Source organism: Diabrotica virgifera, chromosome 4 (assembly GCF_917563875.1).
Source record: "Diabrotica virgifera virgifera chromosome 4, PGI_DIABVI_V3a".
In the NCBI taxonomy this organism is placed as follows: domain Eukaryota; kingdom Metazoa; phylum Arthropoda; class Insecta; order Coleoptera; family Chrysomelidae; genus Diabrotica; species Diabrotica virgifera.
The window spans coordinates 100,995,629-101,007,022 of NC_065446.1; the positions used below are offsets into that span (position 1 = coordinate 100,995,629).

At 37.9% G+C, this 11,394-nt stretch overlaps 1 protein-coding gene across 1 annotated transcript; it reads right to left on the reverse strand.

The window, feature by feature from the left end:
• Positions 1-4,937: 4,937 nt before the first annotated feature.
• Positions 4,938-7,379, reverse strand: LOC126883623 (uncharacterized). Its single transcript, XM_050649275.1, has 2 exons — positions 7,217-7,379; positions 4,938-5,569 (listed from the first exon to the last, which is right to left on the reverse strand). Exons 1-2 carry the CDS (start codon positions 7,377-7,379, stop codon positions 4,938-4,940), a joined length of 795 nt encoding a protein of 264 aa, XP_050505232.1.
• Positions 7,380-11,394: the final 4,015 nt, after the last annotated feature.

Genomic DNA, 11,394 nt, shown 5'->3' on the forward strand with positions numbered 1-11,394 from the left:
TAATTTTCTTTAAGACCAATAATAGTAATCGAGCTGTACTTTATTATATGTTAGCTTTTCTTCGTCAAATATTAAATATTATAGCTTCAAAGTCAAAAGACGGAAAGACTATGCATTTTTCGAGGATACTTTTTAGAAACTAATTTTAACTGTTTAAAAACATTTATGTTCAAAAATAAAAAATAAATCTGTAGCTTAAAAATTAAGTGACTAATAATGAATAGAATGCCAGTCCCTATTTTTTTAGTCAAAAAGTTATTGGAAACAACCCTCTAATTACCACCCTAATTAAAATTAGTCATCGACCTTATTCCGTATTTTTTATTTATATATTTTTAATAGATTACAGAAGTTTGACCGGCTTAAAACAATTAGTTTTTAAAAAATGGAGTTAAAAGCGAATAACGAATTTTTGTAGTTTGATAAAACATGCCATTTTCTTCAGAATAGAAAGATTAGCATCAGAGATACTAAAAAATGTTTACATATGAAAATGCAGCTTGTTTAATTAAGTTCTTAAAAACTGAAAAACTAAACTTTGAAAATTTTGGGTTTTCGACAATTACTCAAAATTTCAACCTACAAATTGCGCCAATAACTGATCGTTTGTAGAAGGACTCTAGACGAATCTAACGGTGTTTACCTTATATCCGGGAAAATTCGAATCTTTAAGTTATATGCTTCATAAATATGATCAAATTTTTTTTCCTATGGGAAAAAACGGGGTTTCAATCTCAATAATTCGTGTAATAGCTTTAGTTTTCATACTTGACCTTAGATGCATCAGATACTACTTATCAGTACGTTTCGAGCATGTTTAGTGATCAAAATCGGTTAAGCCGTTTAGAAGTTATTAAGCTATAAAAGTATAATCCAAAAAACGATTATTCCCGAAATGGTTTATGTAGTTGTAGTGGTTACGACGCTAAATTTGATCTGCAACGGGCAATCCGAGTTAATTTACCGGCCATCCCAATATTTTTATTCAATCTATTTCGACTAGAAAACAATCTAGTGTACATTCGATGGACACTAGATCATTTGGCAGATAATGCGACAAAGGTGACCATTTATAAAACTTAACGTGTAATCGAGAAAAATTGCATTCAACTTCATATATTTAATTTGTAAAAAACTTGAAAAACTCCTGATACAAGAATAAAAAACCGCTAAACGCCGTAAAAATGAGTGGCGCATACAATATTCCAGCTACAAAAGATCTGATATGAAAATTACGTGGCGCGAAAATGTATTTCATTTTGATGCAAAACAAAATTCTAGTTTTATTTTAAAAGATTTTTCCATAATATTTGCTAAATTTGAAGTAAACGCGCCACAAAAGAGTTTCAAAATTCAAACTGTATCAAAGTTACTCTTTTGTGGCGCGTTTACTTCAAATTTAGCAAATATTATGGAAAAATCTTTTAAAATAAAACTAGAATTTTGTTTTGCATCAAAATGAAATACATTTTCGCGCCACGTAATTTTCATATCAGATCTATTCCGATGGGTGAGTTGCGGAATTTAATTAAGAATGGATATAATAAAACAAACGGTAATTTTATTTTTGCAACGAAAATGTGTTCGTTTAGGTCTCTCGGAGAGGTTCGCGTCGGTATGTGTGAATGGTTCGCATGCTGCGTAGCGACTAAAGAAAGCAACCACAAACGATGATAATGTTTGTATTCCTTTTCCCCTGACCAGATGATCACATAAATCACTATCAAGTCTGGCGTCTACTTTTACGGTTTTAAGAAAAACAATTTCGAATGCATATATAATATATACAAATTACATATAATGAAAATTGAAAATAGGAAAAAAAATAATGCAAAGTTTATACAAGGAGAAAGAAAAAAAATCACTTGATTCACTTTGAACTAACATTTTCTTGGTAAGTTCCAGTAAATCTTGCTTTCCTCTTCGGTCTGTTGTTGTTTGTTTTGCTGGTCATTTCTTTTGTTTCGTGATGGGTAGAGTCGTGAAGTTCGTAAGCAGGTTTCAATCTGTCTATGGAAATTGTTGATTCCTTCCCGTTTACCCGGACTACAAAAGTCTTGTCATCTCGCTTAACAACTGGAAAAGGACCGTGATATGGGTTTTCTAAGCTGCTTTTGATTGTATCACGGCGGATGAAAACGTGAGAGGTGGTTTTCATGTCTTTGAAAATGAAGGTACTTTTGGATCCATGATGCGACGGTTGCGTAGGACGGAGGTTTTCGAAATGGTTTCGAAGTGTTTTTAAATAAATGTGAGCATTGTCGTCGGTGTTTCTTTGTGACGAAAACAATAGTTCACCTGGCAAACACAATGGTTCTCCGTACACGAGTTCGGCGGCTGAAGTACCTAAATCTTCTCTCCACGCTGCTCGTATGCCCAGTAACACTGCAGGTAGGCTTTCGGTCCATCGGATGTTTTCATGACATCGAATTGCTGCCTTTAACTGTCGATGAAACCTTTCTACCATACCATTTGCTTGCGGATGATAGGCGGTTGTCCTTAAATGGGTAGTTCCAGTTAATTTGCATATTGATTTGAAGAGATGCGATTCAAATTGTCGACCTTGATCTGTTGTGATGCGCTTGGGAGTGCCGAAACGAGCTATCCAACCAGAAAAAAATGTTCTGGCTACTGTGTCTGCTTCTTGATTAGGCATCGGGAAAGCTTCTGGCCAACGTGTGAAACGATCGACACATGTTAAACAGTATCTGTTTCCTTCTGAAACCGGCATCACTATAATGTCTATGTGGACATGTTCGAATCGGCTGGAAGGTGGTAGGAAACTTCCAGTAGGTGAAACAATGTGGCGCGATATTTTCGATTTTTGGCACTGTATACACGCTCGAGTCCATTTCCTCACATCTGATTTAATGGATGGCCAAACATATCGCTGTGTGATCATCTTCACAGAACTGTTGATTCCGGGATGTGCTAGGTTATGCATGGTGCGAAAAATTGCCATTCGAAGTGGTTTCGGTACAAATGGTCTGGCTGTAGATGTTGATATGTCACAGTACAAACTCACGTTTTGTTCGGAAAAGCGTATTTTCTTCATTTGTAGTGATGTTTTCTCACTTAAAAAAGTTTGCAGTTCTGGATCAGTTTCTTGTGCGAGAGCTAAGACAGTGATGTCGATATCTTTCTTGATGCTATCGACTCGAGATAGTGCGTCTGCCACAATATTTGTTAAACCAGAAATGTGCTGAATGTTAGTGCAAAACTGTCCTATATAGTCTAAATATCTAAACTGTCTAGGACTACATTTATCTAGCTTCTGAGTAAAGGCGAAGGTGATTGGTTTCTGGTCTGTGTATATCGTTATGTCCTTGCCTTCGATCATATGTCTGAAGTGTTTTATGGCTAGATATATAGCTAATAGTTCTCTGTCGTATGCACTATATTTCTTTTCGCTAGGTGAGAATTTCTTAGAAAAGAAAGCTAAATATTTCATACCTGTATCCGTTTTTTGTTGTAGTACAGCTCCCGCACAAAAATCAGAAGCGTCACAAGTGATGGAGATATCAACATCGTTTACAGGGTGGCTCAGTAAAGCAGCGTTAGCTAAACTGTTTTTGCAGTCGTCAAAGGCTTGGATTCGCTGTGGTGTCCATTCGATTGGTGCTTTTCCTTTGACATTACCTTTTAGGGCATCATGTAGTGGTGCTTGTAGCTCAGCTGCGTTGGGTATGAACCTTCGGTAGAAGTTTAACATACCTAGAAATCTGCGTAGGTCTTTCACTGTTTTTGGCTGAGTGAAATTTTGTACAGCTGCTACTTTTTCTTGTGGAGGTGTGAGTCCTCCGTCTGATACTGTGTATCCCAAAAAGGTAATCTCGTTTTTGCCGAATTGACACTTCGCTGGATTTATCACAACGCCAAACTGCTTGAGCCTTTTGAAAATCTCTTCCAAATGCGACATATGCTGCTCTTCGGATTCTGATGCAATGAGAATGTCATCGATGTAGGCGTAGGCGAAGTCTAGACGACGTAAAATCTCGTCTATAAAACGCTGGAATGTCTGTCCTGCGTTTCGTAAACCAAAAGGCATATATAAGTATTCGTATAGCCCAAATGGTGTGGTAACGGCGGTTTTTGGTATGTCATCGGTGGCTACTGGTATCTGGTTGTATGCTCTCACTAAATCTATTGTAAAGAAAATTGTCTTACCAGCTAGCGCCTGACCGAAATCTTCGATGTGCGGAATTGGATATCGATCTGGAACTGTTTTTTGGTTGAGACGTCGATAATCTCCGCAGGGTCTCCATTCCTCACCTTTCTTCGGGACCATGTGCAGTGGAGTAGACCAGTTACTTTTCGATGGTCTTATGATGCCTAGCCGTAGAAGATTTTCGAACTCTTTTTTAGCCCATTGCAGTTTGTCAGGTGCTAATCATCGAGGCTTTGAAAAAACGGGTGGACCTGGTGTTGTATCGATGTGGTGCTTCGTTTGATGTTGAATGTCTTTCACGATACCGGCGGGTCGCGTGATTTCCGGAAATCGTAGCAGCAGTTCGTGGTAACGCGACGCTTCCGCGATAGTCTTTATGCTGCCGTCGAAACACTCTTTAACGAGTCCCTTTGTTCGAAGGGTTGTCGTACTGTCTACTAAGCACTGGTTAGCAATGTCCACGAGGAGCGCAAAATGGGTAAGAAAATCGGCTCCGATAATGGGCTTTGAAATGTCCGCCACTACGAATCGCCACGTAAAATCACGCCGTAGTCCGATGTTTAATGTCAAGTTCACATAGCCGTATGTCGCGATTTTAGTGTCATTGGCCACGTATAGTTCGTATGAAGTCTTTTCGCGTGCACACCCCGTACATATTTCCGCGGGAAAACGCACAGATCGGCACCGGTGTCGACTAAAAACTGTTTTTTTGTATCATAGTCTGTTACGTAAAGGCGGCGAGACTTTGGGCTTCGATCGGATGCCGCATCTACCGACTGCCCGCGACGTTTCCCTGGTGCTTGCACGGAGGAGAGCACTTTTGAGCCTGGTCACCAAAACGGTAGTGGTACCAACAAATATCACTATTACGTTCCCTGCTGTAGCTCCTGTCTCTAGGATAAGGTCTGCCTCTTGAGTTGCTGCGGTTTCGACGGTATGTGTTAGCTTGTGCTTGAGCATTTGACAAGCTGGATAGCTGGATTTTCATTTCAGCTAATTCGGCTGTCAATTTCTCTATGGTACTTTCAAGAGCGTTAGAAACTTCTGAAATGTGGGCCCTAGGAGCTATCGCTTCAGATATTGTGTCAGCTAGCTCGGCAACTGCGTCCAAACTAGCTTTAGCTTGAGTAGCTAAAATAGCCTGTGTAGACGCTGGCAGTCTACCTAACCACAGAGACCTTACAATATTTTCTGGTACCGTTGTGCCTGCTAAAGACTGTAAATGTCGTAAGAACTGCGAAGGTCTTCGATCGCCCAGTTCTTCATGCTCGAGTAGTCTTTTAATCTTTTGTTGCTGTGATGCACTAAGTCTCTTAATTAATTCTGATTTTAATTTTTCATACCTCTCTGTGGCTGGTGGTGAAACAATGATGTCCCTAACTTCTAATATGTAGGCTGTGTCTAAATTGGCAACTATATAGTTGAATTTGGTTGCGTCACTTGTTATATTTGCCAGTGTAAATTGGTTTTCTACTTGCAGGAACCATATTTCAGGATCGTGGGCCAGAAAGGTGGGATTTTAACTGAAATCCGATCCACTGAGGCACTGGTATTGGCACTGGTGTTAGCGTCCGTCATTTTCGATATTCACTGTATTTAAAAAAACCGGCAAAAATGTAATATTATTAACACTAACTCTTTTTTAAATTTTCGCGGCGGTTTAAAATACTCGCGAGGGTCACCAATATTCCGATGGGTGAGTTGCGGAATTTAATTAAGAATGGATATAATAAAACAAACGGTAATTTTATTTTTGCAACGAAAATGTGTTCGTTTAGGTCTCTCGGAGAGGGTCGCGTCGGTATGTGTGAATGGTTTGCATGCTGCGTAGCGACTAAAGAAAGCAACCACAAACGATGATAATGTTTGTATTCCTTTTCCCCTGACCAGATGATCACATAAATCACTATCAAGTCTGGCGTCTACTTTTACGGTTTTAAGAAAAACAATTTCGAATGCATAGCTAGCTGTTGACACATTAACTGTCTGATAAAATACTTAATTAATGAGGGTGCAGTTTGTTGCCGCATAGACGAACAACAGATGTCACAGGGTAAGGCCATAACCTTCGTATTTGAATATGCAGTTTGAATGACTAACGTTGTTTTGTTTTTGAGAGAAAATATTAAAATTACAATTAGCAAAAATAGTAATTAAAGCGTATCTCTATAGATCTTTTGTAGCTGGAATATTGTATGCGCCACTCATTTTTACGGCGTTTAGCGGTTTTTTATTCTTGTTTGATTTTTACATCAACTATGGAATGATTATTCACAATGCAATAGAATGAAATACTGCTCCAAATAAAACAAACTTTATTGTTTCAAGAAAATTATGAACGCATGCATAATATTAAAAACTGGTGGAGATTCTAACAAACTTGTGGCTGTTTTACAAAAAAACTAGCATTGGTAACTAAAAAATAGTAAAATAATGTTGAAAGCAGAACAACTGGATGAACCTGCTGCCAAACTAATAGCGAAAGAAAACTGAATGGACTGCTTTTTACTGTAACAACCTAAATACTGACATGCGGTACGTGATACCGCAAGAAAATTTTACGTCGATGTAGCTCAAAGTCTAAACCATATTATTTAAACTGCATAAGTTTGGAGGAGGTACAATTACACACCACTCGAAGGTACACAGATGGTTTTCTAGGAATCTTTTTCTGAAGTTTATTTAAGTAGTTTTGTATCCACTCCATCTTCCAACATTTGTATTCCTGGGGAATCTTGTTCTTATTTCGGTGTCATTTTATGTTCCTCTAGCGTTGACGTTAGCAATAATTACATTGGTGGGGCAATAATTACATTGGTGGGTTGTTCACGGTCTTCAGCTAATTAGAATAGTTATTCGGCATTGCGTATTCCTGTTCAATCGTGAATGTTCTTGAGCCATGACATCTGCTTCTTTAAAATTACCCTGTCGCCCGCGATTTGGCTTTTCATGTTAAATTGAAGGATGGTATGTTGAAATATCGATCTCTTCCAAAGAATATGTACTAAGTATGAAATTGTTTAACTTAAATAGTTTCCAGTAACTTACGAACTACATTTGCTCTATGTAACACAGCTTCGTTGATCTGCATTGCTGTCCAAGGTATACTCAGCATTCTTCTATACAACCACATCTCAAACGTCTCTAGGCGATTGATCATATCAGCCTTCAGAGTCCATGTCTCGGTGTCATGTAACAACATCATCATCATCATTCAACCTGGATCAATCTATCCACTGTTGGATATAGGTCTTCCTCAGTCTTCTGCATGTATTCCTGTTTAGTATGGTATAACTAGACCCAAACCCAGACATCCAAAGTGAAAGGTATCCTCCAACACCAAATTGTTTTATATGGTCCACATAATGTTCAGAGAATAGTCACACCATTTTGAGCGTCGGGTTTGGGGGGGAGAGGGGGGAGAAATCGGTAAATTCGTAGTTTTTTACGTTTTTCGTAAATATTTCTAAAACTATACGATTTAGCATAAACAACCTTCTATACAAAAATGTTCTACATTAAATTTGAAATGAAAACGGCTCTATGCATAATCCTTCTAAAATGAACGGTTTCAAAGTTACTGAGGTAGTATAGTATAATTGGTCCAAAAAAGGCCTAACCTAAACATCCAAAGTAGAAGTTTTCATCCAACACCAAATTGTTCTATATGGTCCACATATTGTTCAGTAAAAAGTTACACCATTTTGAGCTTCCAGTTTGGGGGGGGGGAGATGGGGGAGAAGTCGGTAAATTAGTAGTTTTTTTAAAGTTTTTCGTCAATATTTCTAAAACTATGCTTTAGCGTAAACAATGTTCTATACAAAAATATTCTACATAAAATTTAAAACAAAAAAGGTCCACTACATAATTATTATAAAATCAACAGTTCCAGAGTTACGGAGGGTGAAACCTGGAGGTTTTCGATCATTTTTATATTTTTTGGGCAATTTCCTACTGATTTTTTTTAACAGGATTGTGTTTTATAAATCAAATTTGCCATTTCAGTGGCCGACGGTATGTTAGTGATAAGCCCTTGAAGAAACATCAACCTCACCACCCAAAATCATCATCAATTGTCCAAAAAATTTAAAAAGTATCGAAAACCTCCACTTTTCACCCTCCGTAACTCTGGAAAAGTTGATTTTATAACAATTATGTATAGGACTTTTTTTATTTTTAATTTTATGTAGAACATTTTTGTATAGAACATTGTTTACGCTAAAGTATAGTTTTAGAAATATTGACGAAAAACCTAAAAAATAACTACTAATTTACCGACTTCTCCCCCATCTCTCCCCCCCCCAAACCGGACGCTCAAAATGGTGCAACTTTTTACTGAACCATATGTGGACCATATAGAACAATTTGGTGTAGGAGGAAAACTTTTATTTTGGATGTCTGGGTTAGGCCTTTTTTTGGACCAATTACACTATACTACCTCCGTAACTTTGGAACCGTTCATTTTAGAAGGATTATGCAAAGGACCTTTTTTATTTAAAATGTAATGTAGAACATTTTGGTATAGAAGGTTGTTCATGCTTGAAGGTTCACAGTTTTAGAAATATTGACGAAAAACGTAAAAAACTACGAATTTACCGATTTCTCCCCCCTCTCCCCCCAAACCCGACGCTCAAAATGGTGTAACTTTTTTCTGAACATTATGTGGACCATATAAAATAATTTGGTGTTGCAGGATAACTTTCACTTTGTATGTCTGGGTTATGCCATCTTTTGGATCAATTCTATCATACTAGTTTTGTGCTGTTTGCATCCAGTTTTTGTCGATCCGTTTTATGTCATCAGATCATCTTGGTTCCACTTAAGGAGTGTCATAATTCTTTCTAAGGCATCTGTGACTCCTGTTCTCCGTCTTATTTCCTTGTTCGTAACCGATCCTTACGAGAAATGCCTAACATCAAGCTGTCCATGTCTCTTTGTGTAAGAAAATTTTTATTTTTTTTTCTTGGTTAATGTTAGAGTTAGGGCCTGAATAGCTCAGACGGTAGCATATCTGACTTCCACGCAGGTAAAGTTGGGTTCAGCGCCGGCGAGAAAATCTAGACATTTTTAAAATGTCTGTAGGCCCCAGGTCGACTCAGCCTGAATGAAATGAGTACCTTTGGTAAAATCAGGGGTAATAATGGGCGGTTGAAGTATAGCACTGGCCCTGTTACCTTCTTTGTATACCGTAGGCCCTAGATATAGCAGACTACCATGCTCTAATCCCAAAGCCGCGGTAGCGGTATAAAACGGGAGACTAATATTATTAATGTTAGAGTTTCTGCGCCATATGTAAGTACTGGCAACACGGACTGATTATAGACTTTTCTTTTGAGACACATAGACCGTTCTAAGTTAAGGACATATCTCAGCTTGCCGAATGCCGCAGATATTAAATAACAGGAAAAATAGAATGCATCCCTGTCTGATGCCTCTTTGACTGTAACATTCGATTATGGTCGATTAATCTCCCATCGACGTTTGTGACTATTTTTTGCTTCCACACAAGTTTTCTATGATACGTCGACCATCAAGGCCTTTGGTTCGTAATATTATGTTTAACCTTTAACTACCCGCGCATCAAGTTATAACATAACTACACGCGTGGCGTACTTTGTACGCCACAAGAAAATACACTTAAAAACAGCGGATTTGATTAATTTTTTTTTTAAAATACACTTAGTTGTTTGTTATAAACCTTATTCGGCATCAGTGAATACTTGGAGTTCCTTTTCAGTAAGCCAATTGGGATTTATAACTGGAATCATGGAATAACTGGATTCCATGATAAATAAAATTACAGTAGACTCCCGTAAGTTCGGCCTCGGTTAGTTCGGTCTCCGCTTAGTCCGGTCGGCTCTCTGCCTGTAGCGGCCACCAATTTTTCTACAAGATTTTAAAAAATCATCATTGACGTAAACTTGAGCCTAGAGCAAATAGACAACGTCTACGGAACTGGGTTACATTTTAAACTTCTGTCCAGAAAACCCTTTGCCACCCCTTAAGAAACATCTGCTGCGGGGTTTAAAGTCAACAAATAAATGAAATTGCCTTGTGTTGAAATGATTCGGGGATCCACAATGACACCTATTTGTTATTGGCACAGCACCAAAACCGAAAGCGTTTATGAACATAAACGTGGAAACTCTCCCAGTGTATTATCGATTGCAGAAATAAGCGTGGATGAACACATATTTGTTCAGACAATAGATCGTTTACGAATTTGTTCCCAAAGTGAAAAAACATTTGACAAAATTAAAACTGCTCATCAAAGCACTTCTTCTTCCTGACAACGCGCTTACTCACCAGGAAGATATTCAGTGTGATGATGAAAAATAAATTAAACTGCTGTTCCCAGTCTTCAACAGCCGATGGACCAAGGGGCCCTTGAGTGCTTCAAGAGGAAGTACCCCAATAGGAAGTTTGGCCAAATATAGAAGATAAGATTGACCAAGCAAACACAACAGCAGGTGAGCCAAACAACATTCTTGTTAACGAACCTGATGAAAATGCAGCTCTATCTCACGACTTTCAGCAACTACCGAGCTGTTGTCCCATTGTTAAAGAAGATGTTCTGGAGTGGATCATCTTTGAAAAGCAGCTACACAACGAGGTTTTGAACGACAACAAAATCGCCGTGTGTCATTCGCCAGGAAAATGAGAAGGAAACGACGCAAAGGCTGCTTAGATAGAAGAGGAAGATAAAGAAAATAAAATAAGCCACGCTGAAGGCAAAGCAGCTTTGCAACTGGCAGCTACCTATATCGAACAGCAAAAAGAGGCAACTGCCATCGATGCAATGTTTATTAAAAAATAACTTTGCACATAAAAAATCATTAAAAAAGAAAAAATAGCAGATTTTTTTAAGTGTTTCCGAATCCAAACCACTAATGTATAGTAATATTTTTAAATTTTATTATGCCTACTTACAGTTCTGTGAGTATGATTTTGTAGTGTTTTGTGACCTTCTGTCTTTTCATAATGTGTTAATATATGTCAGAGTAGTGTCTGTGTTGTATTTTACATAGTGTGCAAGTGTTTTGTGTTTGCTAGATTCTTACAAACAATAAATGGGCATTTTTTAGGTAGGCATCGGTTAGTTCGGCCACTTTTAAGTTCGGCCTAGGGTCCGGTCCCGAGGTGGCCGAACTTACGAGAGTCTACTGTACTAATAAAAAATTTTTTTAAATGTGATTTTTTACAGGAGAGAAAGTATTGTTTATAAA

Excerpts from the sequence above, each read along its gene's own strand:
- LOC126883623 (XM_050649275.1), bottom strand. The coding sequence starts at position 7,379 with ATGATGATGATGTTGTTACATGACACCGAGACATGGACTCTGAAGGCT. Across the intron at positions 5,570-7,216 it reads ACATAGAGCAAATGTAGTTC|ACACAGCCTACATATTAGAA; the intron begins GTAAGTTACTGG and ends TTGCCAATTTAG.